Raw genomic sequence first — 21625 nt, 5'->3', positions numbered from 1 at the left:
ATTGATTCCTTGGACAACAAAGTATAATGATATAAGCGAAGTAACTCTATAGTCGAGTCCTAAAAATGTAAGTATGTTCAAAAACATTATCCTGTATCGTCAGTTTTTCAACAAAACTTACAATTTTGCTTTGACTCTTAAACTTTTATATTCTGATTGTTCAGTTCAGTCACTATACAAGTGTTAATGTTCGTTTGTCCTACCGTATCAGTGCTTCGCTTTTATGGATGTTGTCATCCTTGTTAACAATAATTTTGAGCGTGTACGTAAATTAACAGAGAAGTTGTGCAGTAAATTCTTACTTGGAAAAGCATTGGTTTTTAAAAGCGAAGCTTTTCTATAATTCGGGTCGGTCCGTCCGTCTGGAACGGTTAGCTTTTTTCGATAAATAAGGCATGTTATTATTATCCTATCGATTTCAAACTTTGCATGTTGATTCCTGTAGTAGTTAGGTACGATTTAGAAAGCAACACGTCCATTTCAATCATGTTGATTTTTAACTTTTAATATCAAATTTTTATGTGATAAAATTATTCGATTGATCTGCTTTTTGCAATACTGATTCCTAGGACAACAAAGTAAAATGTTATAAGCGAAGCATCTCTATAATCAAGTCCTCAAACATTATCCTGTATTTGAGCATTTTTTCAACAAATTTACTTACAATTTTGATTCGACATTTATACATTTATGTTCCCATTTTTCAGTTTGACGCTCTATTAATGTTAATGTTCGCTTTTCCTACAGTTTCAGAGCTTTGCTTTTATGGATGTTGTCATCCTTGTTTTGTAACATACACAGCTTGTTCTATAAAGCTTTCTTTCCCGTACTATGTAACTATTTAGACATGTATTGTAACAGCTTATACCAACAACGAAATAGGTTTCGTGATTTTTCGTAAAAAAATTCATGATGGTTTTATGGTGGTTACCTGGTTTTAAGGTAGTTAAAAACTGAAACAGATCTTATTTACATAAAGCTTTATGCAAAACAAAAATACTTAGGTCAAAGAATATATTTAAAACATATAATTTTTACAATAAATAAATTCAGTCTCTAATAATTCTATTTTACAATAGGAATGTAATTTGTATAACATAATCTCATTCTCCAGATTAAAAGTATCAAATTTCTTTTAAAGATCGTATAAATATGATTAAATTTTAAAACAGAAGTGAATAAATTTTGTCTCTGAAATAAATAGTTAAATCAATTGCAACAGCTTGGAAAATACCTAATTTAGCAATATGCGATTTATTTGCAGCTAAAAGAAACACAACATTAGAATGTGAGTGGGCAGGGTTAATTTGCATTGTCCTAGCCCCATATAGGATCCAAATGGATGTAGAATATACGTGCAAAAGTAAAAAAAAATTTCTTTAATTTTAGTTACTTACATGGACATCATTTATTGGTTCTTTCGTTCATGGTGCGGGGGGGGGGGAGATCGTTATTTTACCCAGCTACAAGTTTCACCTTATTAGAGTACATGATAACCTGGTGTAAGATTCAAGTGAAAATTACATCAATTAAAGACACCTTGATATAAACAAAGCATTTGATTTCTTCAGAAAATGGACGGAAAAGTTTCAATTTCTTATTATATATCAAGGAGGGAATCTTGAGGGACGATAATTTTATTTCCAGTATCGCTTCGAATCCGATTAATATCTGGCGGATTAGAACAGGTTCTCAGCCCTACTTAAAAAATATGTTGTACATCGTATCATATCCAGTTTATACGAATATAAAAATGTACAATCATAAGAAGGCACGGGTGAAAAAAAAACTGGTTTTAATCTTATGATTATACATTTTATATCCGCGGAAAGGTGTTTATAATACGATGTGATAAATAACTATTACATTTAATATTATGATAAACTAAATTTACCTTTCTGTTGGTCAAAATTACTATTACAATACTAGTTTGTAAAAATCAATCAAGGAAGATTTTTATGAATGTCCTCAATGTTTTTAAACCAACATGAAGGATATAACAAGTGCAGCTACAAAAGCTAGGGGAGGAGGGTGTCTGACTCCATTTAAAGTTTTGCTTTTAATAAGAAAAGTCATCACGTTTTGTTCATAGATTATAAAAAAAATTTAATGTTAACTAAAACTTTTAAATCTTTATTCATTGTCATATTTTTTTGTGACAATGGTTTTTCTACTATTTCACTTAATGCTTGAATATGTAAATATTTTTTTTAGTTTAGAAAAGTTTTTTCACTTCGTTTCACTCAAATGTTGTTTAATCATTATAATAGGTTCATAACTTCAAAAGTCCTCATGCAATAAAGGAATATTATTGTCAGTTATTAGTTTGTTGATTGTAAGCAGCTGTTAATTGATGCTAACAGCTGCCCAGCTACTGATTATAACCAGCTTCTACCAATAACGAAATTAATTCGAAAAAAAATCACGTAACATATACGTGTTTTTCAGCTGTCGTTGGGGGGCAACACATCGTAAAATTGACGACCTCTCCATTTGCCCCCCAAATATTATTTTAGATTTATTTTGCTTGTTGGTTATATTTATTCCTGGATTATAACAAGCGGTCAATCCATGCTAGCAGCTGTGTCACATCCTGAACAAAATGGCAAGTTTTGGCGCCCAAAATTTTTACCATTTATATTATAACGCTTAACAAAATTATTTCGTGCTGGATAAGTCTTAGCAAAAATCTCGTGACAATAACTTTTTTCATAATTTTCTTCTAAAGAACTAAAAAGAAATTTTTATAATGGAATCTTATCAATTTAATTAAACTGCTACATTTGCTACAGACCGAAAATTGACACCACGAATGTATGCAATTTGAATACGAGAAAAGAAAATAGGAAGAGCGCAAACTTTGAATTTTGGCGCCAAAACTGTTGTCATTCCTGCACGGTTGCCAGCTTGACGTCCGCGTGGGTCACGTGATCTGCAAGACTTTCTGTACTTCCGGTAACCTTTTATACCACACACAATTTAAAGGCTTTATATTAATTAATTAACTTTAATTAAATAAAACATCAAGTAAATCTAATTAAAAGTAAAAAATAGTAACGAGATAGTTGCATGAAGTGCATTTAACAAGTTTGATTGCAAGCATAAGTTACAAGAATACCATCTAACATTTGTATTTTTTTAACATTTTGTATTACAATAAATAGCAATCAATTAGGCACCACCAAAATAGTCATTATGCTGTTTTTTTAAAAACAGAACAGCCATTTAAGTTGCATATATCCAAAAAATGTCTTGATATTTTTAAAACTACCTGGTGGAAAATTAAAATTCTTTTAAATATATGTCCTATAGATGTAGTTGAAACTATTGAACAGAAAATATATGCAGTTCACTAAATACAAGTTTAAATGCACTTCATGCAACTATCCCTTTATACACAAAGAATGGATTATTTAAGACAAAACTAATACTCTAAGAGGAGTACACTATATTCTGTTGAAATGAGTTACTAAGTCATGAAGGGAAGTCGATATCTATAGAGATGCATATAAAAATAGATTTTGGTTATAGAACATGTTTTTAAAAGCGAAGCTTTTCTATAATTAGGGTCGGTCCGTACGTCCGTCCGTAACGGATAGCTTTTTTTCGTTAATTTAGGCATGTTGGAATTGTCCTATCGATTTCAAACTTTGCATGGTGATTCCTGTAGTAGTTAGGTACGATTTAGTAAGCGTAGCAACTCTATAATCATTACAAGAAAGTCCGTACGTCCATTTTAAACAAGCTGATTTTTTAACTTTTTTAACAACAAATTTTTATGTGATCTAATTGTCCGATTGATCTGATTTTGGTATACTGATTCCTGGGATAACAAAGTACAATATTATAAGCGAAGCAACTCTATAATCAAGTCCAAAAAAATGCAAGTATGTCCATAAACATTATCCTGTATCAAGTAGATTTTCAACAAATTTCAACAAATACATTTATATTCTGATTATTTAGTCCTGATGATAGACAAGTTGTAATGTCCGTTTGTCCTACCGTTTCAGTGCTTTGCGTTTATGGATGTTGTCATCCTTGTTATTATAAACATGAATAGAGCTTTTATTTGGTGTGCCTTGAATGACAGCCCATATCCTTGCAGGGCGAGCATGGCATCCTCGTCTGTGACGTCATCACCAACAAAAATGGGTCCAACACTGAAATTAAATAGTGCTCTATGCAACCCAATCTTAAGAGTACACTTTTTTTAAGGGTGGGGGGATATTTATTTAATTAAAATGTACGTTATGAAATTCAATAATTTGAGAAAAAAATGTATACTTAAATAATAAGCATTGACAATACAATCATGGTTTTTAACTTTTTGAAACAACCTTTAAAAAAATAACAACATATCTGTCTGACTAATTTGGTTCTTCTTTACAGTGAACCTTCTTATAGGTCCAAGAAATGTTTTTTTTAGGGAGTGTATTAACACCTCCCCCCTTTCCAAGGATAAAAAATTACCAACTAACCAGATCCAGCAAATAGGCCAAGTACTTGAAAGCAATAGATACAGTAAATCTAGATCCCTACTCAGTAAATTGGCCCAATAAGATCACAGTAAAGGAATATTCATTTTGGGGTAGAACGTGTAAACATTTATTGGTACGAAAGGACAGTTATTTTTTTCCATTTTAACCATATATACATATAAGTCAGTCATAATAGTTGAATTTCTTAGGATCTTTAGGAAATAATGTATAGGGTATAAAAATCTCCTTCTCGTATTATTGGAAAGAATCATATGTTTCTAAGCTTAGTTCATCTGCTAGAAAATCGTTTTTAAGTTGAACGGACATTTGTGTCTAACAGCCCAACTAGGATTAAATATATATATGTGCAGCCAAGAGCGCCACGTGCTATCCTGCTTTAGATATAAACATACAGAAAACAATAAAATATAAATTAATAAAAGTTTTCATCAGTTAGAAGTTTAAAATGAAAAGTTTGTTTTATTTCAAGTTTAGCGCTAGAAGGTATGTAAGGAGTAGATAGCTGTTTAGCAGGGGTAAGCAGCCACAGCCAGGTATAACAGCTGTTTATAGCTGTATCAAGTCTAGCTATATGGCTATAAAAACAGCTGTTCATAGCTGGAAGATAAGTAAGGGTTAGAAAGCTGTTTATCAGATATAATTGTAGCCGCTGAAAAAGAGCTGTTTATAGCTTGAAGAAATAAGCTATTTAGCATGTGTAGTCAACAACTAGAAACAGCTGTTAGAAGCTTCATTGCCGTTTAAAATTGCTGGTTATCTGTTATAAAAACAGCTCTGTAAGGTTTGAAGAGAGTAGAGTTCTATTAGCAATGGTAGTCAGCCTATAATATATCAGATGGTGATATCTTTTATTATTGAATTAAAATAATATTTGGGGAATAAAAATCACCAAGAAAATCATCCACCATACGGACGGACAGACAAAGTACATAATAGAGTAGCTCCGTTACTAAAAACCTGGCGGGTAGAAATACCTCTAAACGATTAAAGTTGAGTTAAGTATAAAATGAAAAGTTATATAGGTTAGAATTATGACGATCAAACATAATTTATCAAACATTTCTAAAAGAATATAGCTGCTTAAATAAATATTAAAATAAAATTTTATATAAATCTACCAATTACTAAAAGTGAAATTCCTGAGAAAGTACATAATCACCAAATTGTTGTCATGTCAAAAGGGCCCAAACCCTGTGAGGCCTATACCTGTGGTGCATAAACACTGCGGGGCAACACATTACCCATTTTAGGCTAACCTAAACTGACCTTCAGTAAGAAGAAACAAAAGAAAAACAGCCCCCTACCCCTTTTATTTTCAATTTATTTTAGAAATAAGTGGGGCGTGTTTTCAGTGCTCAACAAGGTTCTTTGTTGGATAGCACCGTTGAAATTGTATCTTGCCACAATGACAGGGGACCAGGATGACATTTTGAGCTTAATAAATGGTTACCTGTCCCTCCAGTCCTTCCCGAACATCTTGTCCATGATGAGGTTGCAAGCCTTGCCCTGTAACAACAGGGATAACAAGATAGGTACAGTTTTTACTTAATTATTATTAGTACTGGCTATGTCACTAGAGGCTGCTAGTTGCACTAGTGAGGGAAGTGAGGGGGGTATAAGTGGAGACTCCATTTTAGCTTTTAATAGTAATTTTTTTTTTGAGATTTTAAAAATGGTCAGAGACATTCTAGCTTTTGAATTATGGGGGGGGGGGATTCATAGGTTTGAGGGAGGTAAATAAATACTCCTTTACCCCACCCTTGGACGTCATGGAAATTGAAGTCTGACCTAAAAGTATTATTCTGTTATCATCCTGCCTTGTCCCAGTGGAGGGGAGGTTTACTCTCGATAGCGGCGTGCGCTCTACCAGCTCTGTTACATTAGACCATGGATAAATACAGGCAGGGAGGGGACATTGGACAGCAAACTGGTACCCAAAGTAAAATAGGATCCAAAGGAAAATAGAAGCCTTCTTTTTTTCCCATTATATCTAAACGCAAAGGATTTATTTTTAACTCTATTTTACCAATGGCGTATCCCTTGAAATATTAAAAAGCAAAGATATTCTACACTTGTGATGAATTTGTAGGTCTATACGTAGAAGATAGCTTTTAAACAGAAAATCTATTAAATGTATGGGTTGGTTGGTCTGTCTGTCGGTTGATAATGATATGTGAAGTTGTGCATGGTATTCCTGAACCCCACGGCCTGTATCAAAGATTCAACTTGGGATATGAGTTCTGCTTGCTTCTCTAATGGTACATTTCTAAAATGAAATTATAATATTACATAATTTTTTAAGATAATTAATTTCTATCAAAAAGTACAACCTTAAAGAAAACCTAAAAAACAACCTTTACCTTACTAGAAGCTTAAAAAATGTATTTAGGAAATATGTCTATAGGGGGTGAGGAGATAATTTAGAGTTTAAATTTTATTTCTTATGATAAAATTTTATAAAAATATGAATTTCAAAAGCCATTATACAAAGCAATTGAGGCAGTTTCTCTCAAATTGAATGATTGAGCCCCCATCCTTCTTATTTTGAAATTAATTAAAAGTAAGGAAAGGGGGGGGGGGTGGCAGAGAATTTTTTGTTTTTTATTTTACGTAAGGTCATATTGAGCACATGTTAGACCTTCAGAAGTTAAGCATATATTATTCTATATCTATATGAGCGACAACTTTTTCTATTTTTTACCTTATGAAATATTTTCGACTGATTTTTTATAAAACGGCTTGATTTATAGCGTCAAGATCCATGACAGATCTATATAGGAAATAAACGTCTATAAATGAGCTCGTGTCTTCCAATGGTAGAGTGTTTAATACTCATAGTTCTCTAATAATCCTGATTTAACTCTAATAGACCAAAGCGATAAGACCTTTATTCTATTTGTTTATAGAATGAATTAAGTTTTTCACTTCATGTTGATATTTGAATTACATTGAAGTATTTAATCTTTATTTTATAAACAAAAAATATGCGTTCATGGTATAGTAAATTTAATAAAACTCTGTTTTAAAAGAATTCGATTGTGGCGATACTTCCTTTGTATGTTCAAATATTAAAACTAAAATTTTAATCATATTAACCCTTTAGTGATGGTAATTTGAAAAAAAATATAATTAAAAAAATCTTTTTAAAATCATTTAAAATATTAAATATTTACTTCTTTCTTTTAAATAGAAATGGCGGGGAAGGAAAATTGATTTATTGAGAAATATATATGTACTTATAGAAAACTAGCAAATAGCGAGATAGTTATATAGAGCCATGCTCGCTATGCACTTTAAGAAAAATTACCATAATTTCTGATGATTTAATAAGAGATGACCACTATATACCTGTAATGAAAAGTAAACACAGCTCCTTTATCTTCAACCATTGCCCCATCTCGTTCACATTGCTCCTGACAAACTTGGTTGTTGCAATATATTATTCACATACAGCTTAGGATCCCACACTCTGTCTGTATGTATGTAGGTATGAAGTGTATATTATAAATATATTTTATTTTTATTTTTAAAAGCGAAGCTTTTCTATGATTAGGGTCGGTCCGTCCGTCCGTACGTCCGTCCGTCCGAGATAGATAGCTTTTATTCTTTGATTTAGGCATGTTAGAATTGTCCTATCGATTTCAAACTTTGCATGATGATTTCTGTAGTAGTTGGGTACGATTTAGAAAGCGTAGCAACTCTATAATCATTACCAGAATGTCCGTACGTCCATTTTAAACATGTTGATTTTTCTACTTTTTTAACAACAAATTTTCAAGTGTTTTAATTATCCGTTTGATCTGATTTTTGGTATATTGATTCCTAGGACAACAAAGAACAATATTATAAGCGAAGCAACTCTATAATCAAGTCCAAAAATGTAAGTATGTCCATAAACATTATCCTGTTTTTAAGCAGTTTTTCAACAAATTTACCTACAATTTTGATTCGACATTTATACATTTATGTTCCGATTTTTCAGTTCAGATACTATACAAGTGTAAATGTCCGTTTGTCCTACCGTTTCAGTGCTTCGCTTTTATGGACGTTGTCATCCTTGTGTCTTATACATATAAGGGGATTGTAAGATCTTTATACAATTTTTAAAACCGTCAATTTGAGCAGCAAAGCTACTTTATCAGTCTTAATTTATTGTATTTTTAACAATTGGTAATATAACACTTAGAAGAAGACCAACAGTTTAATTCTTTTCATAAGTTAAATCACACTTCTCTATACTATAAAAAAGTATCCTTTCAAACTTTTGTGATTATATTAACAACTGAATTAAATTGTGTAGGTTTCAATTCTTCAAGGTTTGATAGGGTAAATGTGTAAGTTCATTTAAATAACTAATAATTCGTCAGTGCATCCGTTGGAGTCACTCGAAACAAAAATTCGATAAGGCCAGCTATTATTAAAGATAAAGAACTGTTTTTTGGGCATAGATAGATAAAACTATAGCAAATATTTAAGCTTTTTTTAAACGGCTTTGATGCAGCAATTGTTTTGGAATTTAAGCCGTTGTAATAATTTATTGTAGCAACCATTCCTTAACTTGGGTTAGTAGAGATCTTGATTTTGCCAGGGTGTCCTCGGATATGGGATGCTCATATTTACTTGAGTCTAAATATTTTTTCTCTAAAAATTGATTGATTGATTAACTTTTAACACCCAAGTTCAAGACCACTATGGCTTATTCGTGACCCTAACAATAGAAAAGTTTCGTTTAAAAAAAAGGAATTATACTTTTCTTTTTTCAGATTATCCCTTTCATAATTAGAAAGGATTAAGCAACGGTGTTTTTAAAACGAAGCTTTTTTTATAATTAGGGTCGGTCCGTACGTCCGGTTAGCTCTTTTTGTTAATTTAGACGTGTTAAAATTAACCTATCGATTTTATACTTTACATAATGATTCCGTAGGTCCATTTTTTTGACAAGTTTTTTTTGTGTATGATTTAATTATCTTATACGTCACAGACTTTTAGAATAATGTTTCTTATTGTTCGTTTGTCCTTCCTTCTGAGTTAAGACCTTCGCTTTTATTGATGTTGTCATCCTTGTTCAATTAAAATAAGAATAAATAAGATAATGTATATTCTTTTTAATTGATGCTTATCCTTTGAAAAGAAAGGCATTCTATATTTAGGGTCGGTCCGTCTGTCTGTCAGCAACTAAAACCATCTAAAGCCATGATTGATCGTTAAATTTCGATAAGTTAGATTTGTCCTATCGAGTCCAAACATGCGTTGTGATGTCTGCATCAAGTAGGTTTGATTTAGGATTAAAAAGCGGATTTTAATGCGGTAATTTCTAGGAATTTCTAGAAAGAATAATGGTATAGGGGTAGCATCTCTATAAATACGTTAAAAATGTAAGTATGTACAAATTAATCACCCTGCATTTTAACACTTGCTGATGTCCGTTTTTTTATTTGTTAAGTTGCGCTTTTAAAGATGTTGGCATCCTTACTTATTATTAAACAGTTATTTTTAAGTGTTTTTATGATAATAAACACTTAATCCATAAATAGCTTTGCAGATAATTAGCTTTTGAAAGGAATAATTTTAGTATGAACAAGAATGTAAACGTCCATAAAAGCGAAGCTCTAAAACGAACATTTACACTTCATACTTATAACATTGTACTTTATTATGCTAGGAATCAGTATTCCAAATATCAGATGAATAGGATAATTATATCACAGGAAAATTTATTTTTAAAAACTTAAAAATCAGTATGTACATTCTGGTAACAATTATAGAGTTGCTACGCTTTCTAATTCGTACCTAACTGTTATAGGAATCATCTTACAAAGTTTGAAATCGATAGGACAATTCTCACATGTCTAAATTAACGAAAATAACTAACCGTTATAGAAAAGGTTATAGAAAAGAGTGGGATTTTTTTCATAAAGATATGATTATAAAAAAATGAACATGAATATTTTAAATTTAACAGTTAATGGAGGCAATTTTTTACAGGAAGGGGGGGGGCATTGGACTGTAATTATTCTGGAACCAGAAGTTTTATATGTACGTTATCCGGATCTTCTGATCCGGTTCTGATCCATACTGATATATGGTATCGTATTATAGATTTTTCACCAAAATTAAATATTATAGATTTAGTCACCGTTTTGTTGGCCCATGCCTTTAGTCTCTCAGGACCAAAAAGCAGAATTTTTAACATCATTATCTGCGAAAACTGTCTATAATACAATGCGAAAAATAACTATTACCAGTAAATATGTTATTATAACAATTCATCTTAATTTAATAGAGAAAATTTCCTGAGAAAATGATATCCAATCCATGGCTCCCTGCATAGGTTATTTCATCCAACCTAACCTTATCCCTGAAAGGGGTTTACTTTCTTTACTCATTTTACTATGCACATTAGCCACTAGGGATTAAGCCCAGAACAGGATGATGAAACATTAGGTACTTTTCCTAAATTGCAGAGACATATTGTCTATCCAGTTTGTAGACCTTATCGACATGTAGGTGAAGGAGAGGCCTTTTTTTTATATAAAATTAACAGAAAGTAATTCTGTCTGTGTGTTTGCACTGAAAGATCTCGCTAACATCTGGACCAATGTAAAGAAGGTGTATTAACTTTTTTGCTTTTTATTTAGAATAGCTAGTCGGTGCTTTTAGTAAGTAATAGATGTAAAATGGTCCATAGAATTTAAATATGCAATCGGTTTTTTGTAGACTTCTTATTTTTGAAGTAATTTAAGTTTTTTTTAAATATTTAAGTCGGTTTTAAGGTACTAAAACGCAACAAAAAAAAGAAGAAAATTGCCAGTATGAACAAAAATAGTAAAATCTTTAATTTGACACCTGATTTTTAAAATTCTGTTAAGTAATTATTGAAAAAATCTATTTTGTTAATCTCAGTTTAATCAAAACTTTGAAATTAAAAATATCCTTAAAAATGTGTTCATATATACTTTTAGAATGAGAAAAATAATACAAATCCATTCTAAGCACAATTGAAAAAGTTTTATAAAACTAAAATAAAAAATATAAGTTTATTTTAAGAATCATAATTTTCGGCTTTAAAGGGTTGGCTTGAACAAAACCTGAACAAAACCTAAACAAAAGACAATGCAATGTAGCAGATATTTTTCAAACACAAGAAACAATAATGTATTTTTAACTGCATTGTTTTGAAGTTTATAAACAGACTGATGCATATTTGTTCATAATTTTTCATTCTTTACATGTTCTTTAAGTTTTTTTTAAATATTTAAGTCGGTTTTAAGGTACTAAAACGCAACAAAAAAAAGAAGAAAATTGCCAGTATGAACTTACTTACTTGAAGAAATTATTTCCTTTATTCCCAGGTTGGGACAAGTCGGAAATCTCTGAGCTTCTACTCGACTAATTCTCGTTCATCCACTTAACAATGCAGTTCTTGAATTTTTTAACATCCCTAGCTTTTTTTACTTCACTAGGTATTGAGTTCCATTTATCAACGACTCTGTCACTAAAGAAATGCCTTTTAATTTCTAGGTTGCTTCTCTGCTTAACCAGGTTTAAAGGTTCAGATCTATTTCTGGTGGTTCTGTTGGAGTTATTTAGGTCTCTGTTAAAAATCAAGCTTGACTGAACATTTCCAATCCTGTTAGCCATTTTATACACTTGTATCATATCAAACATTTCACGGCGTTTTTCTAATGTCCAAAGGTCAAGTTCAACAAGCCTTTCCTCATATACACTTGATCTGAGGCCAGAAATCATTCCAATGGCTTTCTTCTGTACATTTTCCAGAATTTGAACATCTGCCTGCTGCCAGGGACTCCACACAGAGGAAGAAAATTCCAGGTGAGTTCTGACATACTGTTTGTATAAACGAAGGAAAACAACTTTATCTCTGTAATGGAAACATCTGGTAATCTGTCCAAGTACTGATCTTGCTTTATTGGCAGCTTCCTGGCATTGTTGGGATGGCTTAAGGTTTGAAGTAAAACACACACCAATGTCTCTTTCACTCGATATTTTCTCCAAACTTACTCCATTTATGTTATAATCAAACTTTTTATTGTTATAACCACAGTGCATAATTTTACATTTTGCAACATTGAAATCCATATTCCAGACTTGTCCCCATTCATACAATTTGTTGAGACAATCTTGCATAATATCTGCATCCTCTTGATTTAGAACAACCTTAGCACCTTTGGTATCATCTGCAAACTTACGGAGAATATCAATGGCAAGTGCTTCAAGATCAATATCATCAATATAAATAATGAACAGGAGGGGGCCTAACACACTTCCTTGTGGTACTCCAGAGGTAACATCTCTCTCCTCAGATTGACAGCCATTGATACAAACCCACTGCTTTCTGTTGGTTAGCCATTCTTGAATCCAATTTTTAATCTTACCAGAAATTCCATACAATTCTAGTTTCTGGATTAGCTTATTGTGGCTAATTCTATCGAAGGCTTTAGCAAAGTCCAGGTAGAAAATATCAACAGGTTTTCCATCATCAATAAGTTGAAGTATTTTATCCATGAATTCAAGCAAGTTTGTCTGGCAGGAACGGTTTTTCATGAATCCATGTTGCGAGCCATTCAGGAGATTATGACGTAGTAGATGGTCAGTCAACTTTTCACGTATAATTCCTTCTAACAGTTTACATACAAGACTGGTTAATGAGACAGGTCTATAATTAGAAGCTTTACCTTTCGATCCTTTCTTGAAGATTGGAGTAACTTTTGCTCTTTTCCAATCATCTGGTACTTGACCTGTATCCAAAGATAACTGAAATAAAATCTGTAGAGGATCCAAGAGAGCATTTTTAAGATTTTTCAAGACTGCAGTACAGATTCCATCCGGGCCTGGTGCTTTCCCATTTTTCATATCATCTATTCTTTTACTAATATCGTTTTTTGTAACAACAAATTCAAACAGCTTCTCCTCTACCTCTGCTCGAGTCATAGGCTGAACATAATTCACATTAGGCTGATCTGTAGTAAATACTGAACTGAACTGATTGTTGAGAATATTTGCCATACCCAAGTCATCAGTTATAATTTTGTTGTTCTCCATTAATGGTCCTGTTCCAAAGTTGTTTCCAAGTTTTTTTTTAACATAAGCATTAAACTTTTTACGACCATCATTACCAGACTGTTTTGATATCTTTACCTCAACTTTTCTTTTGGCTCTTCTGACAGCTTTTCTGAGTTCCTTGGAAACAGCATCATAGTTCTGAATATTTTCATCACAATTATTGGCTTTCTTTTTTTTATAGAGTCGAGATTTTTTTCGCTGAAGTCTAACTATATAACTATTCATCCACAGTGGTTTTTGTGCGTCATTTTTAATTATCACTTTTGGCACATATTTTTCTGTTACATTATCAATAACACTTTTCAGTTTGTTCCAGCCATCATGAACATTATTTATTTCTCGCTCCCAATCAATATTTTTCATCTCATTTTCCATTTTTAAAAAGTCAGCATTTTTCCAATCATATCTAACATAGCTATTCACTTCATTTTTAACATAAAAATTTGTTGTTATTAAAAGCATTACATGGTCACTGTTACTGAGGGGTCCAAGATTTTCAACATTTACAATATTGTCATTGTTAGATAAAACAAGGTCTAAAATATTGTTACGACTATGTGTGGGAAAGTCAACATATTGGCTAAAATTTTTATCAATACAAGTGTTTAAAAAAGTCAAGCTTTTGTTATCAGAAGTAAGATTATCCCAATCAACACCAGGATAATTAAAATCTCCAATTAAAATACTGTTGTTAGGTGCATTTTCTAAAATCTCAATAAGTTTATCACAATTTTCTTTCAAACAATTAGGTGGTCGATATACTAAAAATACATTAATAATAGAATTATTACATGAAACTTTAAAACTAACATATTGGTTAAAATTGTTATATTTGTCACATGGTAAAACTTCAAGTCCTTTTCTTGAATAAACAAGCAGCCCTCCTCCAATACCATTTGTTGTGTCATGCCTGTCCTTTCTCAGCTCTGACACTAGTTCATAGTTGGAAATTTTTAAAACATTATCACTTATATTAGAATTACACCATGATTCTGTTACTAAAATTAAATCTGGTTTAATAATACTAGCCGTGGCTTCTAAGTCTGTAACTTTACTTAATATGCTTTGAGCATTAAGATAAATAAAGTTTAATCCTTTTGTATTGTCTCCTCCTCCTCCACCTCGATCTGGTTGTGGCCTGCCACCATCCTGTCCTCTGTCTCCTCCTCCTCTACAAAAATAGTAAAATCTTTAATTTGACACCTGATTTTTAAAATTCTGTTAAGTAATTATTGAAAAAATCTATTTTGTTAATCTCAGTTTAATCAAAACTTTGAAATTAAAAATATCCTTAAAAATGTGTTCATATATACTTTTAGAATGAGAAAAATAATACAAATCCATTCTAAGCACAATTGAAAAAGTTTTATAAAACTAAAATAAAAAATATAAGTTTATTTTAAGAATCATAATTTTCGGCTTTAAAGGGTTGGCTTGAACAAAACCTGAACAAAACCTAAACAAAAGACAATGCAATGTAGCAGATATTTTTCAAACACAAGAAACAATAATGTATTTTTAACTGCATTGTTTTGAAGTTTATAAACAGACTGATGCATATTTGTTCATAATTTTTCATTCTTTACATGTTCTTTAATATCACTATATTTATTGTAGTATCTATTGTAAATATTGTATGAACGTTCTCCTTTTTTTTTGGCAATTCTATTGGTTAATTTTATAGGTTAAGCTTCTCGATTCGTCAATTTTTGCAATTTGTGATTGGCTAGTTTAGTAGTTACAATTCTTAAAATAAACTTTTTTTTTTATTTTTTATTACAATTTTTTAAAACTTTTTCAATTTTGCTTAGAATGGATTCGTATTATTTTTCTCATTCTAATGGTATATATGAACACATGTTTTTTATGCCTGTGAGATAATATTTTTAAGTTTACAGTTTTAATTAAACCGAGGTTAAAAAATAGATTTTTTCAATAATTACTCAACAGAATTTAAAAAGTAAGGTGTAAAATTAAAGATCTTACTATTTTTGTTCATACTGGCAATTTTCTTCTTTTTTTTGTTGCATTTTAGTACCTTAAAACTGACTTAATTATTTTTTTAAAAACTTAAATTACTTCAAAAATAAGAGGTCTACAAAAAAAACCGATTGCATATTTAAATTCTATGGACCATTTTACATCTATTACTTACTAAAAGCACCGACTAGCTATTCTAAATAAAAAGCAAAAAAGTTAAAACACCTTCTTTACTTTTAAATGGAAGCTTCTTAAAGGTCCTATTAAGATTTATATCTAAATTGGAAGAGGGTACTGCTCCCATCCTAAGAAACAAAAATTACACTACCACGCCTCCCCTCAAAAATATTATCTAGTGTAAATGGTCACCCCCCTCCCCCCTCTGACTAAGTGCCCATAGAGGCTGCAAGTAGCCTAAAAAAATATTTTAAAATGAGTAAGTAAAGAAGTATGATAAACCTGACATTATCAACTTGTCTCCCACTGATGATGGCCAGAAAAACCTATTTTTTTTTATTCATGCATTTAGGAACCAGCTTATAGTGCCTGATAAAAAAATAAAATGACGTCATACAATACAAATAATCAAAGATAGGCCAGTATACATTTATATTGACCAATGGTAAAATATATACTGGCCTATCATTTGTCATTTATATTGTTTGACGTCAATTTTTATTAGGCCATCAAATATATAATACTAGCGGCTTCGCCCCTAGCCTCTAGGGGCTGTGCCCCCAAGAGGTGATAAAAAAATTAAGGCGAAATTCGTTAAAGGACCAAGGAAATCTTCAGAAAAAAATTGGGAGGGTTTGTTTTTTGGGGGTTGGGGGTGTCCCACCCTCCAAGAAAATAGCTTAAAACTACCACAGGACCAATAGGTATATACCCAGAAGAGTAGAATCCGATCGGTTCAGTGGTTACCGAGATCTTAAGCTTCAGACGGACGGACGGACGGACAGACAGACATCAAGCTACTTTGTATTATAGATATCTAGATATACTGTAACTTATCTCTACATAGTTTTATCTACCTTATTTATGATTATGAAATAATATAAATCTTTATAATAACTATTCAAATATAACTTTTTTATCCCACTTTTATTCAGTATTCATTCTTAAGTCATGTTTCTATTCTGTACTATCAGGGATCTTAATGGATAAGACAATATACGGTAAATTCTGTCGCCTAAAATTATTGAAACATTTGTAACTTCCAATTAAGATTTAACAAAAGTCCTCAACAAAACTTTGTGTACCAGAATAATCTATAGTCCTGACAGACATATATACATAAAATGCTGCGTCTTTTAAAATGCATGTATAAATCCTGCCTTTGGTTTGCTAGCCAGCCTCTGTAGAAGCTTCTTGGTATGATCAGGTAGAATAGCATCCTCTGGTCGAGAGACAAGCGGACTAACATTAATAACAAGTGGCACTGCTTCGGTTTTGTTTGTTTGCGGACCAGTAACGAACCAGTAACTTCTGAGATCTTAAGACAAATAAATTTTTATATTGGATTTTGGGATATATTTGTCTGTAAGAATTTTCATCTGTCATTCTGATTAACTGTCTGTCTTTGGCGGCTTTAATCAAACTGCATCTGGACTACAAACAAACTTTTTTTTTATATAAAACACATTTTTTATCCTTATTCTAGGTTTGGTTAGGTAAAATAAAGGTTGTAAGAGCCTCGCAGTAAGAGTATTTCGTAGGATTAAGTCCTTGTTGATTTAGAGGCTCCCGCAGGGCCAAAAAAAAATTTTAAACAAATTATAAAGGAAAAGTCAAGAAATAGGTTTGAGTGAAAGCACAAAAATAATAGTATATTTGAATCACGCCACTGTCAAACCTTAAAGTTCCATCAAAATCCAGCAGCAGGGCTACTTTTGTCTTTTTCTCCAGGAAATCTGCCAGCCTGGAGCCATATTCCGGCAGTACACTATCACAGTTCGAGTTCTGATCGCGTAACTTTTTGTTTGCGTCTACACTTTTGTCACCATTTCTGGAGTCTAGGCTGTCACAATTTGTATTCGAGTCTAGGTTGTTGTAACCATTGTTGAGATCCAGGTTTTTACAACTTTTAGCCTCCTCCAGGCCTCCAGCAGTGCTCATTCTCATACCTGGAACAAAATTAATATGTTGTAAAAGGAGAAATTGGGATAATACGGCTTGGACAATCCTATTATATAAATCCTTATATAAAAATAACAAGATGTCTCTCTGTGTGTATTAAAAGATCTTTATGACCGGAGGAACCGATGTGGTTCTCCTTTACATCTTTTCATAGGTACTGGGAAGGTTTATAACTATTTTGGAGGAAAGAACCACCACCCTTCCATGATAAAGATGCTGTCTAAAATGGTGCAAAAAATGGGGACAAATTTCAAATTGTTTTGGCGTGTGACGTCATACCCCCATCTCTTTTCTAGGAGGGGTTTCTTTCCTCCTTCCCTTTTCTTTCCCCTCACTTGTGACGTAAATAAACAGCCCCGTCAAATCAATTTAAAATTTGTCCCCATTTTTTGCACCATTTTAGACAGCATCCATGATAAATCGTCCATATGAAAAATGCAACTCTCCAAAATAAAAATTACGGGACGGGGTTGTATCAATAAAAATGGAATACCCTTTGCTTCAATCACAATAAATTCTTTTGTAAGTAATTTAGATGCAAAAGAAAAAAGGATTCCAATCATAATTTGATATTGAGAAATTTTAAAGAAAACTAAATCAAAGCAGATATTGCAGACGTACTTCGTGCGCAATGAACTTAATATATCCAAACTTAACATATGCTTGAAATCCCTGTGAAAAAATACAACCATATCGTCATGGCCACATTTAATTTATGTTATACTAGCGAATGCGCCCCTAGCATCTAGAGGCTCTATATTCAATGGAATATGGAGGGCACAAAATAGCCTAAAAACATACCCAGACTTTTTATTTAAATGTAATAGCCTAAAACTATCCCGGGACCTATAAGAAGCTTCCATATAAAGGAGGACCATATCGGTTCAGCAGTTGGTTAGCGAGATCCTTCGCTACAGTTAAAAAAAAGCTTTCTACTTTATATAACAGAAAAGTAGATCATTATAAAAGTTGCATGTCGACATTATGTCAGCCACGATCTCTTTCTTTTAAAGCCACATTTTCGACAAACCCCTTTGAAATTGCATATCTACAGAATGCAAGGATCTTAAGGGATAAGACATGGACATACATTTCTAGGACGATATCTAAAATTACCACTTCTCTATTTTATGATTACAATAAAGGTATTAAGAAAAGAGAGGTAATGTCTGATTGAGCCAATATGAGAATCCCATCGGAACCTACATCAAATCTCATTGGTTGAAATTGTGTACACAATTCATTACGAACGCATGTTTTTTTTCATTTCATACATAGATAAAAGTCAGCTGTAAACAAAATCATTTCTTAGTACAAAGCTTTACTGAATCAAACTTACTTGCTCAAAAATTTCGTCATAAATGAGAAAGCTTCAAACAGAGGTGTATTCTTTAAAAAAAAATTAGGCTCGCTACTAGCTGGTGAGGCAAAATTATTTTTGTGAAAAATCCTCAAAAATCGCATAAATATCTGCAAAAATTTAATAATCTAATTTTTTTAAGAATCCACCTCAGCTTGAGTCGAAAGTAAACAATACTATCATCTGCTAATAACAAATAATGTTCCTTTTAAGATTTGACGAAAAATCGGGTCAGAAGCGCAATCTATATATAGTATGTCTATTATGATTACAGACTGCAAATGTTTGAACACTTCTAGATTGTACCAACTAATCAAGATTAAATTAAAAAGTTTTAAGACAACGATTGATTGACCGTTTTAAAAAAAATGGGTGTCAGTATAATTTAAAGTCCTATGTCACCTCCCTCTCTGACAGAAAACCAATAGTTTGGAATGGGAATAATCCCTAGTTTGTTAATTCTAAGTGGGGTGTTGACACCCAAAAAAACATCCAGTTCACATACATATAGATGATTAAATGGATTTTTTAACAAAACAAAAAATAAGATGGTTAGACCCACCCCCCTCATCCTCCCCTCCCATGAATAAATGGAATTATTCAGAAGGTTTTTTTTAACAGGGAAAATTCAAGTATACATAATTAAATTCAAGTAACAAATAGTTTTGTTTCACAGGGCGAGGAATAAGTTTATCCGTATCACTTCCAAACCGATTAATATCATATTAAATGGATTATAACCGGTTCTCAGCCATACTAAAAAATTATGTGTAGCATCGTATTACAGACATTTTACCGCGAATATTGAAATAAAAATGCCAACCACGACGTGGCAGCATTATTAGATATTTTAGGGGATTATACAAAGGACGACTAATTGTTCCCCAATGATGATAAACATAAGCACACTTTTCTATAGCGATCTCTCTTGGGAGGGTTGTTGTACCCTCTATCAAAATAGTTTAAACCTTTCCAATGAGAAGCCTAACTGTAAAGGAGTACCATATCGGTCCAAAAATGATATTCTTCGGTACAAACAGAAAAATAGACCTAAGACATCATGTTACTTTCATATAACTACAATTTATACAATATTTTGTAAAATATAAATGTTTATAAAGAAAACTTATGCCCATCCCTAGGTGTTAGTTTGTGAACCAAAAGAATTTCATTATGTAAATGATGTCTATGGGTTTGGTATCTACACAGGAAGGGACGGCAAAATGGACTATAAATTATGCTGATACTCAAGTTTTATAGATACAGTATCTCATTCGTTGATAAACTTGATGTCTTTTTATTGATTGGGCTGTGCAAACTAACTTTTGACGAAGCCCAATCTGTACCACTTTTAATTCCCGTGACGTCATAAAATAAGGAAAATGAGAGGAGAAGTGGGAAAGGAAACCCCTAAAAAAGATATGGAGAATATGACGTCAACAGTGGTACAGATTGGGCTTCGTCTAACTTTTTAATCAAAATTTTTTATTTATATAATGGGTTCTTTTGTTTTATAATTTTGATTTATAACAAATTATCGTCCATTGTCTTATCCCTTTAGATCCCTGGATATTCATGGTTACAAGAATAGGACAATGGAAGATAAATATATCAACCATCCCCAATTTTTGTTGAAAATACTGCCTTTGATAGCTGGTAAATATTTAATTTTGCCCTTAGTTTGCAAAGCAATGAAAAGGGAAAAATATTTACCTACGTCACACATTTTTTTATTTTTATCTATGAAAACTCCGTGTAAGATATGAATATTAAAACATTTTTGCTGTAGTGAAAATAAAATAAAGCCTAAAAATATAATTTAAAAACATTTATCTAAAATTAAAAAAAAAACTAAATTGTGGTATTTAAACTCCAATTGAGTAAAACAGCTTTGAAAGCAACAATAACTAAAAATGCTTCTATAAAAAGATAGATTTGTTTTATATTAAAAATAATAAATAATAAAAAAAAACTCACCTAAAGAAACTCCATTTGTTTTATTCATTTAAATTTTCTAAAATCACTTTATTTTTAACATTTAGTATCTAATTTAATAACTGTTTCACTTTTTATGTTAATAATTTTTAAAAATCATAATTTTCTTCTTCAAAAAAAGTAAATTGTTTATTACCTAATAGTTAAAATTCTACGTGATAGACGCACAGAAAAAAACTTTTAACTAAACATTCTTAAATTCTTTCATGATTCAAATGTGATCAGCTGACACACACACACACCCTAACGCACACACACACTGACGCACGCCCACACACTTTTGACGGGATCGAGGCGACGGAAAAAAACAAGCACAGAAAAATCTGTACACATAATACATTTTACAAATAATAATACGCATTTCAAATGTCTCGAAAGTGTAGCTTTTTTCTAATTCTTAGAAATTATGTACTAAACATCTATTTTTTTTTAGCATCGAAGTGACTTAATAATTATTAGTACATATCCTTGCGTCTATAAGGAGATGCTATTTGATGACAGTCACACAATTGACTGACAATGTAAGCAAGTTTAAAAGTACAAAGGCAAAAAGCCAGTACAATAC

At 31.7% G+C, this 21625-nt stretch overlaps 1 protein-coding gene across 2 annotated transcripts; it reads right to left on the bottom strand.

Moving 5' to 3' along the window:
• Window positions 1–965: 965 nt before the first annotated feature.
• Window positions 966–21296, bottom strand: LOC145317036 (uncharacterized). Of its 2 annotated transcripts, XM_080157898.1 has the most exons (14): window positions 21043–21296; window positions 17422–17692; window positions 16904–16985; window positions 16026–16069; window positions 10798–10860; window positions 9057–9130; window positions 7851–7917; window positions 6700–6768; window positions 6320–6377; window positions 5953–6008; window positions 4082–4163; window positions 2895–2960; window positions 2559–2596; window positions 966–2385 (listed from the first exon to the last, which is right to left on the bottom strand). In XM_080157898.1, exons 1-14 carry the CDS (start codon window positions 21068–21070, stop codon window positions 2379–2381), a joined length of 1005 nt encoding a protein of 334 aa, XP_080014024.1. In that variant the 5' UTR covers window positions 21071–21296; the 3' UTR covers window positions 966–2378. The 2 variants fall into 2 exon arrangements, with proteins under 2 accessions (XP_080014024.1, XP_080014022.1); XM_080157896.1 differs by having other exon boundaries at window positions 966–2596.
• Window positions 21297–21625: the final 329 nt, after the last annotated feature.

The sequence above is a fragment of the Acartia tonsa genome, chromosome 4 (genome assembly GCF_053477335.1).
Source record: "Acartia tonsa isolate MP-2025a chromosome 4, ASM5347733v1, whole genome shotgun sequence".
Taxonomy (NCBI): domain Eukaryota; kingdom Metazoa; phylum Arthropoda; class Copepoda; order Calanoida; family Acartiidae; genus Acartia; species Acartia tonsa.
This window is presented reverse-complemented; position numbering and strand designations above follow the sequence as displayed.